General features: G+C 57.3%; 2 protein-coding genes across 2 annotated transcripts; one reads left to right on the top strand and one right to left on the bottom strand.

Annotated features, from left to right (window-relative positions):
• Nucleotides 1-381: 381 nt before the first annotated feature.
• BRME1 (break repair meiotic recombinase recruitment factor 1) lies at nucleotides 382-7,185 on the top strand. The gene is made up of 6 exons (XM_016192261.2): nucleotides 382-573; nucleotides 1,248-1,340; nucleotides 2,355-3,296; nucleotides 5,933-5,997; nucleotides 6,727-6,804; nucleotides 6,890-7,185. The coding sequence occupies exons 3-6, from the start codon at nucleotides 2,655-2,657 to the stop codon at nucleotides 6,963-6,965; spliced, it is 861 nt and encodes a 286-aa protein (XP_016047747.2). The 5' UTR covers nucleotides 382-573; nucleotides 1,248-1,340; nucleotides 2,355-2,654; the 3' UTR covers nucleotides 6,966-7,185.
• An 11-nt stretch (nucleotides 7,186-7,196) lies between these two features.
• NANOS3 (nanos C2HC-type zinc finger 3) lies at nucleotides 7,197-9,882 on the bottom strand. Its single transcript, XM_007532454.2, has 2 exons — nucleotides 9,082-9,882; nucleotides 7,197-7,830 (listed from the first exon to the last, which is right to left on the bottom strand). The coding sequence occupies exons 1-2, from the start codon at nucleotides 9,671-9,673 to the stop codon at nucleotides 7,763-7,765; spliced, it is 660 nt and encodes a 219-aa protein (XP_007532516.1). The 5' UTR covers nucleotides 9,674-9,882; the 3' UTR covers nucleotides 7,197-7,762.
• Nucleotides 9,883-22,350: the final 12,468 nt, after the last annotated feature.

The raw sequence follows: 22,350 nt of genomic DNA, 5'->3' as shown, positions 1-22,350 counted from the left end.
GAGAAAGACAGACACCTGCAGACCTGCTTCACCGCCTGGGAAGCGACTCCCCTGCAGGTGGGGAGCCGGGGGCTCGAACCCGGATCCTTATGCTGGTCCTTGGCTTTGCGCCACGTGCGCTTAACCTGCTGCGCTACCACCTGACTCCCTATTCTCTCTCTCTTTAAATATTTTTATTTATATATTATTGGATGAAGACAGAGAAATTGAGAGGGAGAGAGAGACACACACACACTTGCAGCCCTGCTTCACCACTCGTGAAACTTCCTCCCTGTAGGTGGGAACCAGGGGCTTGAACCCGGGTCCTTGTGCCCTGTGATGTGCGGCGCTCAACCAGGTGCGCCACTGCCTGGTCCTGAGCAGAGCCTCCCTTTGGCACCTGTAATGCCAGGGCTGGAACCCAGGACCTCACACCTGCCAGTCTAGTGCTTTGCTCACTTTGCCCCACCAGCTCCCGGGCTGCCCCTCCATTTTCTCTCTCTCCCCTCTAGCTCCCCGGATGCAGACACAGGTGCTGGCCCCAAGCTGCTCTGGACGACGGGAAATGAGAATGGTCCTCCGCCCCCTTCCCAGGTGAGCTTGGGACGTCACTTGCTGTCACCAGGCCTCTGCTCTAGGGACTCAGCCAAGAACAGCACCCAGGGAGCCCATGGAGGGTGGGCAGGGCTGTGGGGTCTCTCCTCTCTCAGCACCATGCACAGCACCCAGGGAGCCCATGGAGGGTGGGCAGGGCTGTGGGGTCTCTCCTCTCTCAGCACCAGGCACAGCACCCAGGGAGCCCATGGAGGGTGGGCAGGGCTGTGGGGTCTCTCCTCTCTCAGCACCCTGCACAGCACCCAGGGAGCCCATGGAGGGTGGGCAGGGCTGTGGGGTCTCTCCTCTCTCAGCACCAGGCACAGCACCCAGGGAGCCCCATGGAGGGTGGGCAGGGCTGTGGGGTCTCTCCTCTCTCAGCACCAGGCACAGCACCCAGGGAGCCCATGGAGGGTGGGCAGGGCTGTGGGGTCTCTCCTCTCTCAGCACCATGCACAGCACCCAGGGAGCCCATGGAGGGTGGGCAGGGCTGTGGGGTCTCTCCTCTCTCAGCACCAGGCACAGCACCCAGGGAGCCCCATGGAGGGTGGGCAGGGCTGTGGGGTCTCTCCTCTCTCAGCACCATGCACAGCACCCAGGGAGCCCCTGCGGGGTGGGCAGGCTGTGGGGCCTCTTCCTCCTCGTTCCCATTTCCTCGCTGTGTCCCTTCTCAGAGCTCAGCCGCAAGGTTTGTCCCCCAGTTTGCAAAGCCCCAGAGGACGTGGGCCAGGCCTGCAGAGACGAGGGCAGAGAACCCACAGAGCCCGGTAAGATCCAGGAATCCGGGGACTCCAGCATGCTGCGCCCCCATCCCAGTTCTCCCAGCATCCCTCTGTGCGCCAACCTTGCGTGTGGTTCTGGCGTTGGAGGGAGCTTTGGGCCGTGGTCTCTTCTCTGAATAATAAGAGTTGGCTAGTGGTGACGACTGAAGAAAGAAAGCCAGGGGACCAGACTGTGGCGCATCAGCCGAGGACGCGCAGCACCCAGCACAAGCCCCCGGGGTTCGAGTCCCCGTCCCCACCTGCAGGGGGAAGGGGGGCTGCCGATGTCTCTCCGTCTCTATCCCTCTCTATCTCTCCCTCCCCTTTCAGATTCTTCCCATCCTATCCAATAAAGATAAGCAAATAGGGAGTCGGGCTGTAGCGCAGTGGGTTAAGTGCACCTGGCACAAAGCGCATGGACCAGCATAAGGATCCCGGTTCGAGCCCCCGGGCTCCCCACCTGCAGGGGAGTCGCTTCCCAGGCGGTGAAGCAGGTCTGCAGGTGTCTCTTTCTCTCCCCCTCTCTGTCTTCCCCTCCTCTCTCCTATTCAACAATGACGACATCAGTAACAACAATGACAATAACTACAACAGTAAAACAACAAGAGCAACAAAAGGGAATAAATAAATATTTAAAAAGACAAGCAAATAAAACGACAAGTTCATTTTTTAAAAAAAATTTATATTTATTTTCCCTTTCATTGCCCTTGTTTTTTTTTTTTTATTGTTGTTGTTCTTGCTGTTGTTGGGTAGGACAGAGAGAAATGGAGAGAGGAGGGGAAGACAGAGAGGGGGAGAGAAAGACAGACACCTGCAGACCTGCTTCACCGCCCGGGAAGCGACTCCCCTGCAGGTGGGGAGCCGGGGGCTTGAACCGGGATCCTGACGCTGTTTCCTGCGCTTTGCTCCCCCCCATGCTACCGCCCGACTCCCGACAAGTTCATTTGAGCGAAAGTACAGGAAACCCCCCAGGGGTGGTGATAGCAGCACTCTGAGCTGAGTCCTTTCTCTTTTCTGTAGGAACTCGAACCCAGCGCTGGGGAAACAGGAAGTCAGCCGGCTGAAGAGGAGGCTCCCGGGCTCTCAGACCTGAGCGGGGCTGTGGAAGGTCCAGGGCAGCTCCAGGGAGGCCCCCAGCTTCCCTCAGCGGCCCCCCAAGTCCTCCCAGAGCTGGGGACCCCGCCCCCGGCCACAGAGCCCACCAGCCAGGCCCTTGGGGGGGAGTGGGGGCTTCTTCCCAGCTGCGATGCCCCAGAGAAAGTTCCAGACCCAGCAGCCACTCAAGAGGGAGAGGCTCCCCAGGGAAGCTGGGCCCAGAAGATGGAAGAGAGCCCAGCTTGTAACTCTGCCTCCAGGCAGCCCTCCAGGAGCCGCCCCCTTCAGTGCGCCCCCAATGATGTGGACAAGGGGCTCCCTGAGCCAGAACAGAGAACCCCAGAAGAGCCCCCCCTCTCCCTGGGGAATCCAGGAGGCCACCCAGGGGAGGCAGGGAAGGAGGACGAGCCCCCCAGCCACCTTTCGGGGGATCCTCCAGTCTCCCCATCTGTGAGGCCTGAGATCTCTCAGCCCGAGAGCGGAGGGGCCCCAGACCTGCAGATGGGCCTGGGGGCACCCCAGATGCAGGATGCAGGCCCGCAGGGAGCCGTGTGCACCCCACATCTGCCACCAGCGTCCCCTGAAATAAAGTCTGCCAACATAAGCCCCCTAAGCCTCGAACCCGAGCTTCTGCACCTCATTCTGTCCCCGGGGACCCCTGCCCCACCGCCAGACACTCCTCCCAGGGAGACCGGCTCTGGCCAGGGTCCCCCAGACGCCCCCACGGACTGGCAGGAGCCACCGCTGGACGTTGCAGACATGGCCGCCCTGTGGGGGGGCTCTCCGGGCCAGGAGCTGGACTTCCCGCCTGACAGCCCAATGGGGGACGCCCCTGAAGGCCCGGCTTCTGAAACCCCGTCGGAGCAGGTGCGAAAGACCCTCCAGCCGCCCCCTGCGGTCCCCCCCAAAACTGCTGGGCCTGGGTGGGGCTGGGAGATGGGGGGAGTGGCCCCCTCGGCTCAGAAGCTCCGGAAGGACCCCCGAGGACCTGCTAGAAGGAGAGCACCTTACTGGGGGGGGGTGGCGGGCGAGCCCCCCAACTCCTGTCTGCCTCACCCAACCTGGAGGCAGATTCTTGGGCTTCCTGGGGAGGCACCAGCCTGGAAGAGGGGTCCTGTGTCCTCCTGGGTGAGGGGTCCCTGACGCCGCCCTTTGTATCTGGGTGTGTAGGACAGCACCCCTTTCTGGAGGAAGGCCAAGTTTATTCACACAAGGGAGAAGCAGAGGCTCCCTCTGGCACCTGCGATGCCGGGGCTCGAACCCAGGACCTCACACCTGAGAGTCCAGTGCTCTGTCCATTGCACCTCCTCCCAGGCTGCCCTGTGTTCTTGCGTCATTTTTAAAAAATTGCATTTTAAGGGAGTCGGGCGGTAGCGCAGCGGGTTAAGCGCAGGTGGCAGGTGGCACAAAGTGCAAGGACCCACGTAAGGATCCCGGCTCCCCACCTGCAGGGGAGTCACTTCCCAGGCGGTGAAGCAGGTCTGCAGGTGTCTGTCTTTCTCTCCCCTCTCTCTGTCTTCCCCTCCTCTCTCCATTTCTGTCTGTCCTATCCAACAACAACAGCAATAACAATAAATAACTAAATAAAAAATGGCCTCCAGGAGCAGCGGATTTGTAGTGCAGGCACCGAGCCCCAGCGATTACCCTGGAGGCAGAGAGAGAGAGAGATTTCTGCAGCCCTGCATCACCACTCACTAAAGCTGTCCACCTGCTGGTGGAGACCAGAGGCTCGAACCCAGGGCCTTGCACATTATAACGTGCACGGTACCAGGTGCACCACCTCCTGGCCCCTGAATTGTTGTTAGTTGAGGAAGGGAGGCAGCAAGACACACTCCAGCCCTGTTCCACCCTATAGGGAGCTTCCCCTAGTGCTGGTGCCACCCAAGGTCCTCCCATGTGGTACCAGGGACTCACACACAGAACTCCAGGCTTTTCCCCATCTACCCTGCTCCACCCCACCCCACCCTAGCTCAGCACAGCCTCACCGGACAGACAGGTACAGTGCCCGGCCTGGCCCAGCCCCCTGGCACCTGAGTGGGGCTTGATCTCAGAAGAAAGGAGGTCAGCCCTGGGCCCCAGAGGCGGCGGCGGTGGCAGGTCCCACACCCACTTCCCTCATTCAGAGAGAGAGAGGGAGAGAGAGCACAGTTCACGAGCTTCCTCTGGTGCTGCCACACTTTCCATGTGGTACCAGGGCTCGAACCTGTGCCATGTGTCTGGCACGGCCAGTGCCCTACCCAGGGAAATCTGTCTGCTTTTTTTTCTTTTTAAATTTTATTTATTAATGAGAAATACAGGAAGAGAAAGAACCAGCCATCACTCTGGTCCATGTGCTGCTGGGGATTGAACTCAGGACCTCATGCTTGAGAGTCCAATGCTTTATCCCCCGTGCCACCTCCCAGACCACTGTTTGCTTTTATTTATTGGATAGAGACAGAGAAATCGAGAGGGAAAGAGACATCTGCAGCCCTGCTCCACTGCTCATGAAGCGCCCCCCGCAGGTGGGGACCGGGGCCAGGAACCCTGGTCCTTGCGCACTGTAATGTGTGCGCTCAACCAGGTGCGCCACCACCCGGCCCCTATTATTATTTTAATTCTTTAATTTTATTTTTAACGTTTTATATTTATTTTCCCTTTTGTTGCCCTTGTTTTATTGTTGTAGTTATTATTATTGATGTCGTCGTTGTTGGCTATGACAGAGAGAAATGGAGAGAGGAGGGGAAGACAGAGAAGGGGAGAGAAAGACAGACACCTGCAGACCTGCTTCACCGCCTGGGAAGCAACTCCCCTGCAGGTGGGGAGCCAGGGGCTCGAACCAGGATCCTTATGCCGGTCCTTGCACTTTGCGCCACCTGCGCTTTGTGCCACCTGCGCTCAACCCGCTGCACTACCGCCTGACTCCCAATTAGGTTTTTTTTTTTTTTTTAAGATCTGGTTATTAATGAGAGAGAGAGAGAGAAGCAGAGCCTGCCTCTGGCATCTGTGATGCCGGGGCTCAGACCTGGGACCTCATGCCTGAGCGTCCACTACGCCCCCTCCCAGGCCACCTTTTTTTTTTTTCCTTCTTTCTTTTGGCAAAGAGCAAGCAAGTATACATTGTCCTGCTCCACCCTTCACGAAATCCCTCCAAGCTGGTGTGTGTGAGAGCTGGTGTGGGTGTGTGTGGTGCCGGGGATCGAACCTGCAGCCTTAGGCAAAATGAAGCAGGTCTTTTTATCTCTCTCTATCTCTGTCTCTGAAGGACAGCTCAGCCCAGCAGACAAGCCGGTCAGACCAGACAAGCCAGTGGCTGGGGTGGAGGAGAGGGAGAGGGAAGAGGCGGCCACACCCTCTCAGGGTGGACCGGGACCTGGAACCCTCACCCAGAGGCCCTCTCCCAGGGAAGCTTCTAGATGCTGATGGCTCAGACCTGCCAGGGAAGGGGGAGGGGTTGTAGTGGGGGGAGTCTCTGCCAAGGGACCTGCCCCTCCCCCAGGCGCTCACCCTTCACCCCTGTCTTCCAGATGCCAGCAGAGGGCAGGTGGGGATCCCCCACCCAGGAGCAACCCCCCACCCAGGTCCGGCGCAGGTAGGTCTGTGGCAGCCCACCCCCCCAACAGTCAGTTCTGCAAGGAACCATAGAGACAAGAGATATGGATAGATGGAGACAGTGAGATGCTAAGAGACATGCAGAGACAAGAGACATACAGAGACAAGGAGAGACAGATGGAGACAGACAAGAAATGTGGACAGATGCAGAGACAAGAGACATGCAGAGACAGGAGATGGAGAGACATGCAGAGACAAGATATGGAAAGATAAAAAGAGACATGGAGAGACAAAAAATAAGATGTGGAGAGATGGATGCAGAGAAAAGAGACACGGAGAGACAGAGAGGAGGACACAAACGGAGAGATACAGACATGAAGAGACAGAGATGGAGAGAGAGACAGACACACAGCTCCCTCCTCACTCCAGTCGGGACAGCGGTGCTGGGGCTCGAACCCCTGGCCAGCGGGCCGCCCCGTTTCCCACTCCTGAGCCCCGGGGCGGAATGCAGGGCGATCCCCCCCACACACACACACACACACAGGCCTGTGGACCAGCCAGGAACCTCGGGAGCGGGCAGGGTAGGGCTGGGGCTGCCAGGCAGGGGTTTCGGGGTCCAGGGGGATGCATCCAGATTATGGGGGCACCTTGGGACGGGAGATTGGGTGGGGACCCCTGATTCTGGCGGGTGGCTCCATCTCCACCCTGGTGCAGAATGGGGGCCTGGATCGTGGGGTCCCCCTCTGAAGCCCCCGTGTGCCTCCCCCAGCCCCCGAGTGGAGGACCCCGTCTTGGAGGATGCCAGCGACATCGTGCGCGGCCTGGTGGTGGAGCTGTCGAATCTCAAGTGAGGACAGGCATGGGCAGGGGGGAGACCCGGTTTGAGGCCTGAGCCCTGAGCCCCAATTCACTGGGGGTGTCCTTGTTCACAGCCGGCTTATCATGAGCTCTCAGCGTGACCTGGAGGCCTTCCGGCGCCTCAGCTCCCGGAGGGGCTCCTTCACCTAGAACACCCCCTCAACCCGGGGCCCAGCCCCCCACGCCAGTCCAGGGCCCCCCATCCAAGAACCCCAGAGTCCCAGGGGCCTCCAAGCTCTGCCCTACCCCAGGTTTATCTATTTCTCAGACGGAAAAAGAGGTCCCTTCATGTGTGTTTGTGGGGGCCTCTTGGTACACCCCCCCCCCCCGATTTCCATCTTCTCTCCTTTCAATTTGTCAAGGCCAGACCCCCGCTTCCTGAGGCCCCAGGTTCGATCCCCTGGTCTCCCCTTGTGAAAGTAAAGCTGTGAATTGTAAAGACAAAATTAAAAAAAAAAATTTTTTTTCCCCCCAAAGAGTTGCAGTGAATTTCCCAAGGACCTGTTCTCTGGTTTGGGGGTTCCGGGCAGCACCTGAAAGGCCCAGCTGAGGGTCCCCCAGTTCTGGGACATTCGACGGCTGCACTGAGGGTCCCCTGAGGGAGGCTGCTGGGGAAATGGGGGCTGCATCCGACCGCCCACCTCTGAGGCCGCCGTCAAACCAGCTCCCCAATCCTTTTGGAAACAGGCCCCCCCGCACCCCAAGGACTACACCAACACCAACAGGTGTCACAGAAACGAGCCCACGGCACCCCAAAACCGACTCGGCAGCGAGGCACTAGTTTTTTTGGAGGGGCTCTGTGGGACACACGGTGGGGTGGCAGTGGTTCGCCCCTCCTGGACCCCCACTCTCCCCGGCACCCAAAGGCCACTCGCCCGGCTGGACCATTCGTTCATCAGCATTTATTGAGTGCCGGTGTGTGTCCATCCTCGGGCACGGCGGGGCTCCTAGGTGGAAGTGGACGGGCAGCAGGCAGACGGCGGGGGTCCCGGCGGCTTCACGGCGGCCCTGGAACCTGCATTTTCCAACCGGGGAGAAGACGGGAATCAGGTCCAGGGTTTGAGGGGCCCCGAATCCACTGGCTGCTTCTAAAACAATACCCCACCCACTTCCTGCAACCACAGAGTTCCCCCCAAATCCCAGAAGAGCATGCCAGAGGGAGGCTCTGCTTCCATCTCTCTCTCTCTCTCTCTCTGTGTCTCTCTCTCATTCATGGATAAAGATGTTACAAATAACGGTAACGATAATGGGATGCTTGCAGTAAAGGCCAGCCTTCTGGCAGCCTTTCTGTGCTCCAATTCCCCCTCCAAACTCGGGGGGCAAATGCTCCCATCCCCCTTAGCATTAGAAGAGAGCCAAGAGGGGGGACCCCGGGACCTTCCCCCCCCCACCCACCTCAGGCTCCAGGTTCAAATCTCACCCCAATACCTCAGGGACTGGAGACTAGATTCCCCGCCTCCCCAATTAAAAGCAGTCCTTTTCTGAAAGAAGGGCAGAAGTGGGTTTTGCAGGTGGACAGGACGGGGGGGGGGAGGGTGACCCCATGTTACAGGGGACCGTCGGGGGGCACGGGAGACCCTGGCCCCAGTGGCACCAGAGTCAACTCCTTCTGTCTCTCTCTTTAGACTTATTAACGGGAGGGGGAGAGAGGCTGGGTGCTGGTGCACCTGGCTGAGAGCTTGTTACAGTGCGCAAGTCCCGGGTTCGAGCCCCCTGTCCGCACCAGCAGGGAGGGAGCTTCATGAGCAGTGATGCAGGTCTGCAGGTGTCTGTCTCTCTATTTCTCTATCTGCCCCTCCCCTCTCAATGTCCCTGTCTCTTTCCAATAAGCAAAAAATAAAGAGACAGACAGTCAGACGGAGGAGGAGAAAGCAGAGCCTTCCCTCTGGGGGTTCAAACCCTTGACCTCACGCCTGTGAGGAGAATCCTCCAGAAACCCACGTCCCTCAGACCAGGCCACCTTTGAACCATCTGTGGCTCCCCCCAGTCCCCCTATCCACCAGGACCCCTCACCCTGGACCTGGGTGCCTCCTCCTCCTCCTCCCGCTACCCAGAATCCTCAAAAGTCAGGCACCCCCACCCCACCCCCCACCCCCCACCCAGTTCCTATGGGGGAAAAATTTTTTTTTTTCCCAATCCTCCCTGCCCAGGGGTTCCCAGAAGCCACGGCCTCCTCCTCCAGGAAACCCTCCAGGATCACCCACTCCTCGCTCACCGACCTGAACCCTCCTGCTCCATCCCAAGTGGAGGGGGTTAAACCACCTACCGGGTGCCGCTCCTGGGGTGCCACCAGCTCCCCGACGGTGGTGTCCAGACTCAGCAGCAGCGGCTGGGCGGGCCTTGTCCCCGGGGCGGGCGAGGCGTCGGCCGGCAGAGTTGCGGGTGGTATAGCTGTAGACAGACGTGTAGCCCTGGCCGGTGAGTGGGCAGAAGCGGCGGGTGTGGGCACGCTCGCGGGTGGCCCCGCACTGAGGGCACACGTAGTCACGCAGGATGGGGCAGAGCACACGGCCCGCCTCGTCCTTGAGCACGTGGGACTGGTATATGGCGCGGGACTCGCCGTTGTGTTTGCAGAAGGAGCACAGCAGCTCGGGGGACGTGGGGGTCGCGGCCGGGGCGGGGGGCCCGGGGTCCAGAGTGCCCACCGCACCCCCTGTCCCCACCGCCACCGCCGAGGGGCCGGGGACCAGATCCGGCTGGGGGTCCACTCTGACCGCCGGCTCGTCTTCTAGATCCAATTCCAACTCCTCCTCCTCAAATTCTTCCTCCTCTCCCACTTCTCCTTCCTCTCTGCCACACAGGGCCCCCACCAGGCGGGCCAGGCCCAGATAGTCAGTCCAGAGATCAAAAGTCCCCATGGGGGCGGCCAGAGATCCGGAGACAGAGACAGAGAGAGGGGGAGAGAGAGAGAGAGAAAGAGGCCAGCTGGAGGCTCTGCTTCCTCCAACTGCAGACTTGGAAGTCAAAACCTTGCTGTTCCAGCCAGGAGGAGGGTCAGGAGAGGGGAGGGTCCTTATTGCTTGGGGAGGTGAGTCTGGGGGGGGCAGCCCAGCCCCAGGGGGTCCCCATGCACCTGCCAGCAGCCGGCTGTTCAGCTCCCCTGATAGCCCCCTCACAGCCCCCCTGGGGCCCCAGGAGGCAAGCAGGGAGGGCTCCCTGTCCTGGGAGGAGGAGGAGGAGGAGGAGGAGGCCCCCAGGCTGGAGAGATGGGGATGGGGCAGGGTACATCTTCTGAACCCCAAACAAAGAGCAACTTAGTAACAACTCCCTTCCTGGGGCTGGGGAAGGGGCCCAGACAAGGCCCCAGGGTTCCCTTCTTCACACCCATTGTGGAGGTGGAGGTGTGAAGCTGCCCAGCCCTGCCCAGGGGAGGGGCCCCCCTAAGGGCAGTGGGGTGTGAGGGGCTCAGCCAGGCGCCCAGGACACAGGACCCCAGAGGGCCAGGTGGCTGCGAGGTGCCCTGCCCCTCATTCATTCATTCATTCATTCATTCATTCATTCATGTCCATCTGTCAGTCCATCCACAGCCAAGGGGTCCGCCCACCACCCCATTCATTCAGGTGTGGGGGCAGAGACAGTGAGAGATACCTTCACCACTTGTGAAGAGACCCCCCCCTGCAGGCGGGAGCCGGAGCGAACCCTCTCCTTCCTCTCTGCCACACAGGGCCCCCACCAGGTGGGCCAGGCCCAGGTAGTCTGTCCAGAGATCAAAAGTCCCCATGAGGGTGGCCAGAGATGGGGAGACAGAGACAGAGAGAGGGATAGAGAGAGAGGAGGCCAGCTGGAGGCTCTTTCTGTTTCCTTTCATTTGTTCCTTTGTACCTTCATTGCTTCACGCTTTCCCAAACCACAGTTCCCTACCCCGTGAGATCTAGGACAAACTGTTTATTTTGATTTTTTTAGAGAAAAAGTTTATTTAAAAGAGACAGAAGCAGAGCCGCCCTCTGGCACCTGTGATGCTGAGGCTGGAACTTAGGGCCTCAGGCTGGAGGGGTGCTTTATCCAGTTCGATTATCATTATTACTATTTGTCTTTTAGAAGATTATTTCTGGGTGGGAAGAGATAGCAGGGTGGTTCTGCAGATTCTCCTGCCTGAGGCTCTGAGGTCCCGGGTTCAGTCCCCAGCACCACCATCAGCCACAGCTGAGCAGGGCTCTGGGAAGCAAAAATAAATAAATAATGCATTAAAATTATTTCCCTTTTTAAAGTTTTATTTATTATTGGATAGAACCAGAGAAAATGAGACGGAAGCAGGTGACCGAGAGGGAGAGAGAGTCACCAGCAGCTCTGCTTCACCACTGGTGAAGGTTCCCCCTTGCTGGTGGAGACCGGGCCTTGAACCCGGGTCCTTGTGAGAAGAGAGGGAGAGAGAGAAGTGGAGCCTCCCTCTGGCATTTGCGATGCTGGGACTTGAATCTGGGACCTCAGGCCGGAGAGTCCAGCGTTTTATCCACTGCGCCCCCTTCCTGAAGGCAGGGACCACAGGCTCTGTGGGCAATTTCACCCCTTCTAGGCTGTCCTTGGCTTCAGAGACAGAGACACACAGAGAGAGAGAGAAAGAGACAGTACAACAACAGGGCCGCCTGCAGAGATCAGACTCGGGCTGAGGCTCCGTTATCTCGGGGTGCCGTGGATAAAGCCTTGGACTCTCCAACCTGAGGTCCCAGACATCGCTGGAGGAGAGAAAGAGACACAGAGAGAACGAACGAGAGGACAGGCCACATGGAGGCAGCCTCCCCTCCCCCGTCCTGCCCCCCAGATCCAGGAAGAGGGGGTGTCCTCAAGGGCCGCTGTGGGTTCCAGGTCTCAGGGTCCACTCAACCTCGATGGTTTGCCTTGAGCCACCAAACTCACCGACGGGTTGAATGTTCCCCCAAACCCTTGGCAAATTCCTTTTTTTTTTTTTTTTGGGGGGGGTGTGCAGGGTGGGGGAATGCCCGGGGGTGACAGCAGCTGGGTGGGCACGCAGGGGAACAAGCAGGGACCCTCACTCCAGCTCCAGAGCGAGTCTGAAAGAGACCCCAAGAATCAGCACAGGGTAGCCCCCCAAAACACACAGAGAAGTGAAAGTCCTTGGGAGTTCATGTCCCTCCCTCTGGGAATGGGATGGGGGCTCAGAGACACCCAGAAGAGCTTTCCAAACAGCCTTGCAGACTTGGGGGTGGCAGCCAGCTCCCGATTGTTGAGTTGGGGTTAAGAAAGAGGAAGGGGGGCGGGACTCCGCTGGCCCCAAGAAGTCTAGCTCCTGGCCCCCACCCCCCAAAATGCCTTGGGGCAATTCCTGGCCGGTAGATAAACAAGTCCTTTTAATACAATGTAGCATCCAGGGGGAGCCCCCACAGCTCCTGTTTATGTGAATTACCAGCCCCCAGGCCCCCAGGCTGGTAGGATCTGCACAAATGAGGCCGGCCCCTGCCCCAGACATCCCTCCCCAAAGGACACCTGTGAGGCTCTGACAACAGGAGAATGAAGAGCCGGGCAGAGCTCTTGCCTGTTTTTTTTTTTTTTTTTGGAGGGGTTTGGGGGTGAGGGTCCCAGAGCACACACTCCCGCATCCCTCCCCTTCTGTGATATTGGGGCCCCCATGCTGCCTCCCCCACCTGCTTCATGGCTCTTGCAACCCCAGACAGACACTCCCCAGTTTCCAAGCATCTTGCAGATTTGGGGAAGCCCACCACCCCCAGCCTCTTCTAGCTCCCTGGACACCCCACCCAAAGTCCCCTCACCACCCCCCCAAGTCAAACTGGGGGGGGAAGCAACCTCCCCACACTCTCTCGCCTGGGTGGGTTGTTCAAATTTTTCTCATTTCACTATGGGGGTCTATTAAGACCCCCTCCAAAGGAACTCCTGCGTCCCCCGCAAAGTATGTCGAGTTAGACTGAACCCCCAAAACATCCCTGGAGCAGTCATTAAGAAACAGGCCAGCCCTCCAGCCCCCACCTCCCAAAGCCTCCCCTAGAGCCGGGCGCCCCCCCCAATTTATTAAAGTAACCTCTAAAAGTCCATCTGATGCGCCGAGACTGCGCTTCCCAGAAAAACCCACCCCATCAAAGAGGTCCCAAATCCACCCCCTTGGGGTTCAAACACCCCGGGGGGACCCCAATAGGGCAGGGACTGAGCTACTAAGACCCCGCAAAGAGTGAGTTTCTCTTATCCCCGGGGGAGGGGGAAGGGAGGCTGCTGGGAAGAAAAACATTAGGTCCCTCCAAAGTTTTGTTCTTGGGGGGGAGCGAGGAAGCTAGAATTTGGGCACCCCCAATCTGGGACCCCACTTTTTCCATGCCACTGAGGACTATGCAAGGACCCCCCTAAGTGTCTTTGTGGGTGCCAGGCGCCTTATCAGGCAAGTGGCGACGAACTCTGCGGCTTACGGCGGGGGCGTGGCCAAGGCGCTGGTGGGCGTGACTTATGCAAATAAAAATACGGGGGGCGCGGCTAGAGGTGCCACAGCCTATGGGGTGGGATTTCGCGAGTGGGGGCGTGGCTTGAAGCAACACGTAGCCACACCCATCCAAGGGGAGGTGCGACGCCAAGGGGCGTGGCCACAGGTGATGGGCAGCCAGTCCTAGCCTATGGGGAGGGGGATTAGTCCCTGGGGGCGTGGCTAGGCGCGCCGGAATTAAAGGTGTGGGCGTGGCCTGTCGAGCGGGCGGGGCCGCAGCGCCCAACCCCAGTGGAGCTCCGGAGGCCCGGCCCCCCCACTTCCCGGTCCCGTCCGCCTTTGTCTGGTCGCGGCTTCCCGCCCTAGGCTCCCGTCTGGGTTCCCCGCACCTCCACCTTTTGGGGTTTGCCCTGGAGTCCAAGCCTGCCCCCCCCAAGTCCTCTGCAGTAGGGGGCGAGGAGCTGGGGGGGGGTAGGGTATTCAGATAATTCCAGGGGGGTTCAAGGTGTGGGGAGACTCCAGGTGTGGATGGGGGGGCTCTGCAGAAACCAGAGATGGCAGCTAGGGTGGTGGTGCAGTAGTTAGAGCTTGCAGGAGTGAGGTCCCGGGTTCGATCCCCAGCATCGCATGTGTCAGAGGGAGGCTCTGCTTCTCTCTGTCATTAGATTAAAAAAAAAAAAAAAAAGCTCGTTTATTTGTTCATTTTGCATTTCAGGCCTCACAGATACAATTTCAAAGAGACAGAGAAGGCTGGGGAGACAGCACAGGGGTTATGCAGAGAGACTCTTCCGCCTGAGGTTGAGGCTCCGGGTTCAATCCCCAGCACCACCACCAGCCAGAGCTCTGGGGAAAATCAATAAAACAATTCAGAGAGAGAGGAGAGACCCCACAGCACTGCCCCACCATCCACAGGGCTTCCCCCAGGCGGTCCATGGTGCTCTCATGTGGTGCCGGGGCTCAAACGCGTGACCCTGCTCAGCTCTGCACATGTTAAGGCGTGTGTTCTACCTAATGAAATAGCTCCCATCCCCGATAAATGGAACTTAAAACTAAAATACCAAGCTGGCACATTGGGCAGACATCACGATTTGCAGGGAGAAGGTTCCGAGTTTGTTTCCCAGCATCGAAAATACCAGGATGCTCTTGTTTCTCTCTCTCCCTCCCTCCCTCCACCCCTCCCTCTCTCTTCATATAGAGATGGCAGCTGGGGAAATAGCTCAGCTCATAGACCCTCAGATTTATTTATTTATTGTTGGATAGCGAGAAACAGATTGAGAAGGGGGAGGGGAGATAGAGAGGGAGAGAGACAGAGAGTCACCTGCAGCCCTGTTTCACCACTCGGGAAGCTTTCCCCCTGCAGGTGGGGACCAGGGGCTTGAACCCAGGTCCTTGCGCACTGTAATGTATGCGCCTAACCAGGTGCGCCACCACCCGGTCCCCTTAATTTATTATTTTTTACTATGTACAAGGACCCAGGTTCGAGCACCTGGTCCTCACCTGCAGGCGGGAAACTCCCAGGTGAAGATGTGCTGTAGAGCCTCTCTGTCTCTCTCCTTCTCTAACTCCTTTCCTTCTCAACTTCTCTCTGTTTCAACCCCAAATAAATAACTCTTTAATGAAAAAAAAAAGTCCAGTGGGGGCACATAGCATGATGGTTCTCCAAAGAGACTCCCCTGTCTGAGGCTCTGAGGCCCCAGGTTCAAGCCTGAGCACCACCATCAGCTGGAGCTCATCAGGGTTCTGGTGGAAATAAGTAAATAAATAAATAAATAAATAAATAAATAAAGTGGGGAGACAGCATATCCTGGTTCTGCAAAAGATTCCCCTGTCTGAGGCTCTCAGAGGGAAAAGTAAACACATACCCAGAGTCCTGCCGAGCTCTTGCCTGATGGTGGTGCTGGGGATTGAACCTGGGACCTCAGAGCCTCAGGCAGGAGAGCCTGATGGGGGTCAGGGTGTTTGGGGGGGACAGCTGTCTTTTGGGGGGGACAGTTGCTCAGAAGGACTCCACACACCAGTGGTGAGTCACAGTGACCTTGTGTTTGACCTTCTGTCACTAAATACATCATTCATTCCTTTACTCAAAAAACTTTTTTGGGGGGGAGTCAGGCAGTAGCGCAGCGGGTTGAGCGCAGGTGGCCCAAAGCTCAAGGATCAGCATAAGGATCCCGGTTCGAGCCCCCGGCTCTCCACCTGCAGGGGAGTTGCTTCCCAGGCGGTGAAGCAGGTCTGCAGGTGTCTGTCTTTCTCTCCCCCTCTCTGTCTTCCCCTCCTCTCTCCATTTCTCTCTGTCCTATCCAACAACAACAATAATAACTACAACAATAAAACAAGGGCAACAAAAGGAAATAAATATTTAAAAATAAAATAAAAGGGGTGGGTGGTGGCTCACTAGGTTAGGCGCTCACATCACAGTGCGCAAGGACCCAGGTTCCCCCCTGGCCCCCACTTGCAGGGAGGGAAGATTCCCGAGTGGTGAAGCAGAGCTGCAGGTGTCTTGTCTCCCTCCTTGATCTGTCTGCCTCTTTCAATTTCTCTCTCTAACCAAATAAATAAATAAACAAAAACACTAAGAATAGTCATATCATCTCTCACACACACACACACACACACACACACCCGCAGGTGGCAAGCTGGGGGCCTTGAACCCGGATCCCTGGGCATGGTAACTGGGCACTGAGCCAGGAGTGCCACCACCTGGCACCCTTCTTCTCTATCTGGATGATGAATTAAAGCAATTTTTAACAAATCCATCAATGCACCGGGACGGGGTGCAGCAGATAATGTGCTCGACTCTCAAGCCTGAGGTCCTGGGTTCAAGCCCCACGTCACGTCACAGGAACCAGAGGGTGGCCCTGCTGCTCCCTTTCCCTCTCTTTCCTGAAGAACTTTTTTTTTTTTGAAGGAGAAAAAAAACAGGAGGGGCTGGGTGGTGGCGCACCTGGTTGAGCACACATGGTACAATACGAAAGGACCCGGGTTCAAGCCCCTGTCCCCACCTGCAGGGGGAAAGCTTTGCAAGTGGTGAAGCAGGGCTGCAGGTGTCTCTCTGTCTCTCTCCCTCTCTATGTCCTCCTGTCTTCTCGATTTCTGGCTGTCTCTATCCAATAAATAAATAAAGATAATTTAAATTTTTTAAAAATAAAACCAGGAGAACACCCCCAACCCACCCAGATTCAGATTCCCACACCCATATGCCAGCTGAGGGGGGGGGTGTTTGGGGAGGAGGGGGATCTTCTAAGGACTCCTCAATTCAAGGCATCCCAGGGTTGTGAGAAATGGGGTGTCCTGAGGAGCCTGGGGGGTCGTTCTCCCATCAGCCAATAAGAGAATGAGAAGAGGGGTCCTTTCCGAGCCCCCAAATGACCCCCCAAGCAGGCTCCCCAGGACGTGGCCGGGTTGCCAAAGACTCCCCAGCAGTGTGGTTCTGGGGGTTCACCTGTCCTGCTCCTGAATGTGATTTTTTGGGGGGAGGTCGCCTTCTAGGTGGGAAGTGGGGGTTCCCTGAGAGGTCCCGTTGTAGCCAGGCCCGACCTGGGGGAGGGGAGAGCAAGGGGGGGGTCACCCGGCCCCGGGGCGACCCTGAAATTGGCAAGAGGGCAACGGGAGGGAAGGCGGGGAGGGTCCCCCAAGAACAAAGCTGGCCCCACCCCGACCGGCAGGTGTCCCCAGGCCAGGCCCCCAGGCTCCGGGTCCCCCTCCCCCTCCAGGCGCGCCCTTCCCGGCCAGGCCCTCCCTGGAGAGGTGGGCTACAGGGCCTCCCCTCTCCCCGCCCCCGCTGCCAGTGGGCGGGGGGCTGCAGGGCTGGGGAGGGGGCTCCCTCCCCTGCGGCTGCGGGCCTCCCTGCCCCCCAGCACCAGCCCGTGCAACAATGGGGCGCCCAGCAGGTGCGCATGGGGGGACCCCAGCCCCCTCCCCGCCGCGCCCCCAGCCTCACCTCGTCCTGGGCCGCCGCCGGGCACCCCCTCTTCTGCACCCTGGAGCCCAGGCGCCGCCACTGAAACTGGCTTCAGGCCGCCCCGGGCTGGGCGGGGGCTCCGGAGGTGTGTGAGTGTGAGTGTGTGAGTGTGTGTGTGAGTGTGTGAGTGTGTGTGTGTGTGAGTGTGTGTGTGTGTGAGTGTGTGTGTGTGTGTGTGTAGGGGGGGGCGCTCGAACCCGGGGCCGCCGCCGCCTGTCTGGGGACACGTGCCCGCGCCTCGCGCACCCGCCTCCCCTCCCCCATGCACGCGGGTAGGGGGCCCATCCCACCCCCCCACCCCACTCCCCATCCCCCACCCCGGGGAAGGGGCGAGAGGGGGCGACCCCACAGGGACAAGCGGTCTCAACAACAGAGACCCTCCTGGTGACTTAGGGGCAGGGGGCTCGGGGTTCACCCCTGTTATCAGGGGCAGGGGGCTCGGGGTTCACCTGTTATAAGGGGCAGGAGACTGGGGGTTCACCCCGGTTATCAGGGGCAGGGGGCTCGGGGTTCACCCCGGTTATCAGGGGCAGGGGTCTTGGGGTTCACCCTGTTATCAGGGGCAGGGGTCTCGGGTTCACCCTGTTATCAGGGGCAGGGGTGTCGGGTTCACCCTGTTATCAGGGGCAGGGGTCTCGGATTCACCCCGGTTATCAGGGGCAGGGGTGTCAGGGTTCACCCCTGTTATCAGGGGCAGGGGTCTCGGGGTTCACCCCGGTTATCAGGGGCAGGGGTCTCGGGGTTCACCCTTGTTAATCAGAGACAGGGGTCTCAGGGTTCACCCCTGCCCCAAACCAATCCCCTGCCACAAATTTCCCATGTAGAGCGAATCTAAACGACAGTGGGCGTCCACACCCACAAAATCTATCCCTTGGGGCTTCCCAAGACCCCCAGGACCACCCACCGGACACAGGACACTGGGGGACATGGGACAAGCTTGAGGCACAGGGTGTGATGGGGGTGGGGAGGGGTCCCGAGCAGGAGAGGTTGGAGGGTTGAACAAGGGGTCCGGGCTCTTCTTCTGAAGGCCCAGAGATGTTGGGGGACCCCATTTACCCCGTTTTTGAAGGGGACACACAGACACTATATCTCAGGCAGACACAGAGCAGGAAGTGTACTGCGCCATAGACACACACACACACAGTATGTCTTGGTCACCCCACAGATGGAGAGGGGGTCCCCGCATGGCTGGGCACCCCAGCTGTCCCCACCCCCAGTCCTGTGGAGGGTCTTACCACATGCAGCCACGCGGGGACCCCCTCTCCATCTGTGGGGTGTCCAAGACAGACTGGATTTGGGGTTCTCTGGTGGGTAGTCAGCTTGGCTCCAGCTCCTCTTTCTCCTCCCTCCCTTCCTTCCTTTCAGAGAGATTGAGAGGGAAGGGAGAGAGACAGAGAGACACCTGCAGCCCTGCTTCACCATCCGTGAAGCTTCCCTCCTGCAGGTGGGGACCTGGGGCTCCAACCCGGGTCCTTGAGCGCTACACTGTGTGCACTCAATCAGGTGCACCACCACCCAGCCACCCAATTTTCATTTATTTTAATTAACATCTTCATTTCTTTTTTTATATATTCTTTTTTTATTATTATTCCCTTTTGCTCCTGTTGTTTTACTGTTGTAGTTATTGTTGTTGTTGTTGGATAGGACAGAGAGACATGGAGAGAGGAGGGGAAGACAGAGAGGGAGAGAAAGACAGACACCTGCAGACCTGCTTCACTGCCTGGGAAGCGACTGCCCTGCAGGTGGGGAGCCGGGGCTCGAACCAGGGATCCTTACACTGGTCCTTGCGCTTTGCGCCACATGCGCTACAGCCTGACTCCCAACATCTTTATTTCTAAGAGAGAGAAGCTGAAAGAGGGGCCCAGCTCGAACCTGGGTCAAACACTCTCCAAGTGAACTATTGCTGGCTATTATTATTATTATTTATTATTATTATTATTATTCCAGAGCCCTGCTCAGCTCTGGCTGATGGTGGTGAGGAGGACTGAACCCAGGACCTCAGAGCCTCAGGCAGGAAATTTGTCTATGTAACCATCATGCTGTCTCTCCTCAGTTCATTAAAAAAAAACAGGGAGTCGGGCGGTAGCGCACGTGGCACAAAGCACAAGGACCAGCATAAGGATCCCGGTTCCAGCCCCCGGCTCCCCACCTGCAAGGGAGTCGCTTCCCAGGCAGTGAAGCAGGTCTGCAGGTGTCTGTCTTTCTCTCCCCCTCTCTGTCTTCCCCTCCTCTCTCCATTTCTCTCTGTCCTATCTAACAACAACATCAATAACAATAATAAAATAATTTAAAAAATAATAACTACAATAACAATAAAAAACAAGGACAACAAAAGGGTAAATAAATATTTTAAAAAATATATCATTATTTCCTTTTTGAGAGGAGAGAGAGGAGAGACACCATGGCACCATCCCCACTATCTTTGGAGCTTCCCCTGGTGCTAGCCTGGGGAGCTACCGTGTGGTATCAGGGCTCGAACCAGTGCCTTGTACACAGCAAAGCATGTGCCCTGCCGTGTGAGCTGTTTCACACGCCCAGGTGTGCCCCTTGCTCTGGAGCGGACCTCATCTCTTCACTCACCCATTCATACATTCATTCACTCCATCACTCCTTCCTTCCTTCATTGAATTCACAATCCCTTTAGCCAATGAAGTGACTGTCTTCTTTCTGTTCACGAGAGCCAGAAAGGGGGGGTGTCTCCCTTGTTCCTAGGTGTGTATATGGGGGAGGGGGCTGTGGTCACCCCTCCACACCCCGCACCCCTCCACACACACAGAATATTGGCTGCGCTGGCATACCCCCAGCCACCAGCAGAGGGCAGTAGCCTCCAGCACCTTTCAGCAACAGATGGGTGACCAGCAGCCCCCCACCCCTCTCCAGCTGTGGGGGGGACTCAGCCCGGGCTACCCCCCCCCCAACACAGAAACACACGATGCAAACATGATTTTTGTAACAGGCGTTTATTTTTTTATTTTTATATTTATTTTTTTTTTTACTTATCCCCTTTTTGTTGCCCTTGTTGTTTTATTGTTGTAGTTATTATTATTGTAGTTATTGATGTCGTCGTTGTTGGCTAGGACAGAGAGAAGTGGAGAGAGGAGGGGAAGACAGAGAGGGGGAGAGAAAGACAGACACCTGCAGACCTGCTTCACCGCCTGGGAAATGACTCCCCTGCAGGTGGGGAGCATGCGTTTATTTTTGCTTCATAGGACAGAGAGAAATGGAGAGGGACAGAGGGACAGAGGGACAGACGGAGAGAGACACCTGCGGCCCTGCTTCACCGCTCGCAAAGCTCTGCCCCCCTGCAAGTGGGGACTGGGGGCTCGAACCCAGGTTCTCGTGCACTGTACCGTGTGTGCTCAACCAGGTGCGCCACCGCCCTGCGGCCCCCAGGTTTGAGGGAGGCAGGGAGCCCAGTTCCACAGCTGCGGGGCTCCTTGGGGCGTGGGACCCGCCCCGCCCCGCCCGCCCCGCCCGCCCCGCCTGGTTCCCCGGCGGCGCTGCTGAGTCAGAGGGGTTTGGGTTTTGTTTTTTTGCCAAAAGTGGCCGGGAGACTCTGCCAGCCCAGTGTCGCCCGCTGTCCCCTCCTCCCCGCTGCCCTGTGACAATGAGAACAAAGGTCACCGTGCTCCAGGATCCGGGTTCGAGCCCCCGCTCCCCACCTGCCTGCCGTGGAGAAGCTTCAGGAGCGGTGGTGCAGGGTTACAGGTGTCTGTCTGTCTCTTCACTCCTCTCAATTTCCATCAATCTCTAGCCAATAAATAAAGATAATTAAAAAAAATAGGGGGGGGGTTTAAAATCATTCCTGAGGAGACAGCATGGTGATTCTGCAGAAAGACTCCTGCCTGGTTAAGCGCATGTGGCGTGAAGCGCAAGCCCCCGGCTCCCCATCTGCGTGGGTGGGGGGTGGGGGGGGTGGTGGCTTCCCAGGCGGTGAAGCAGGTCTGTAGGTGTCTGTCTTTCTCTCCTCCCTCTCTGTCTTCCCCTCCTCTCTCCATTTCTCTCTGTCCTATCCAACAACGACGACATCAATAACAACAACAATAACTACAGCAATAAAATAGCAAGGGTAATAAAAGGGAATAAATAAATAAATAAATATGATTTAAAAACTATGGGCTGGGGTAGATAGCAGAGGGGTTATGCAAAGAGACTGTCATGGCTGAGGCTACGAAATCCCAGGTTCAATCCCCTGCACCACCATAAGCCAGAGCTGAGCAGGGATCTGGTGTTTCTCTGTGTCTCTCTCTCTCTCTCTCAAAAATAAAATAAAATACTTAAAAAGAAAAGACAATTTTTTTAAAAGTATTAAAAACAAAAGACTCCCGCCTGAGGCTCTGAGGTCCCAGGTTCCATCCCCAGTACCACCAGCAGCCAGAGCTGCGCGGGGCTCTGGGCAATTTCTCTCTCTCTCTCTTTCTCTCAAACGTATTCTTTTTTCAAATGTACCTTATTTACTTATATTTGATAGAGACAGAAAAATTAGGAGGGGAGGGGAGACAGAGAAGGAGCGAGACAGAGAGACACCTGCAGCCCTGCTTCACCACTCGAAGTTTCTCTCCTGCAGGTGGGGATCCGGGGGCTCGAACCCTGGTCCTTGCGCACTTGAACACGTGCATCACCACCTGGCCTCTATATCCCCCTTCCCTCTTGATTTCTGGCTGTCTCTATCCAATAATAAAGATAATCAACAGAAATAGAAGAAGGAGAAGGAGAAGAATGGAAAAAAAAAAGTGCGTTTCTTTTTAGAATACCATATCCGTCCCAGACTGGCTGCCTCTTGGGGGTTCCTCCCCACCCCCCGGGAGAGTAAAGAGTAAAACAGCCACCATCAAGAACAAGAACAAAACAAACAAACAAAGAAACAAACAAAAATGAATGAAAGAGTGGGCAGTCTAGACAGGACCCAGTTGGCTTGCCTGAGTCTCCTCACAGTCTGCCAGGCCCTGGGGGTTCTTGTTTCACGTCTTTTAAAAATGATTTATTCATGGGAGAGGGAGAGGGAGGGGCAGAGAGGGAAGCAGAGCGTCCCTCTGTACATGTGGTCCCAGGGATCGAACCAGGGACTTCAGATTCTCCCCGTTGAGCCATTTTTCTTGATGCAAGGGGGAAAAAACAAACACACCAAAATCCTCCTGGCGCGTGGTGTGGGGGGGATATTCTTATTTTATCTTGTTTTGCTTTTTTATGAAAGA

This window comes from Erinaceus europaeus, chromosome 23 (assembly GCF_950295315.1).
Source record: "Erinaceus europaeus chromosome 23, mEriEur2.1, whole genome shotgun sequence".
Taxonomy (NCBI): Eukaryota; Metazoa; Chordata; class Mammalia; order Eulipotyphla; family Erinaceidae; genus Erinaceus; species Erinaceus europaeus.
Note: the sequence above shows the minus strand (reverse complement) of the source record. Positions and strands in the feature narration are given on the sequence as shown.

Bases quoted from the DNA above. Each gene is read 5' to 3' on its own strand.
- BRME1 (XM_016192261.2), top strand. From the start codon at position 2,655: ATGGAAGAGAGCCCAGCTTGTAACTCTGCCTCCAGGCAGCCCTCCAGG. The intron at 3,297-5,932 runs GTGCGAAAGACC...CCTGTCTTCCAG, and splicing joins CTGAAACCCCGTCGGAGCAG to ATGCCAGCAGAGGGCAGGTG. The intron at 5,998-6,726 runs GTAGGTCTGTGG...TGCCTCCCCCAG, and splicing joins CCCACCCAGGTCCGGCGCAG to CCCCCGAGTGGAGGACCCCG.
- NANOS3 (XM_007532454.2), bottom strand. From the start codon at position 9,673: ATGGGGACTTTTGATCTCTGGACTGACTATCTGGGCCTGGCCCGCCTG. The intron at 7,831-9,081 runs GTAGGTGGTTTA...TGGAAAATGCAG, and splicing joins CACCCCAGGAGCGGCACCCG to GTTCCAGGGCCGCCGTGAAG.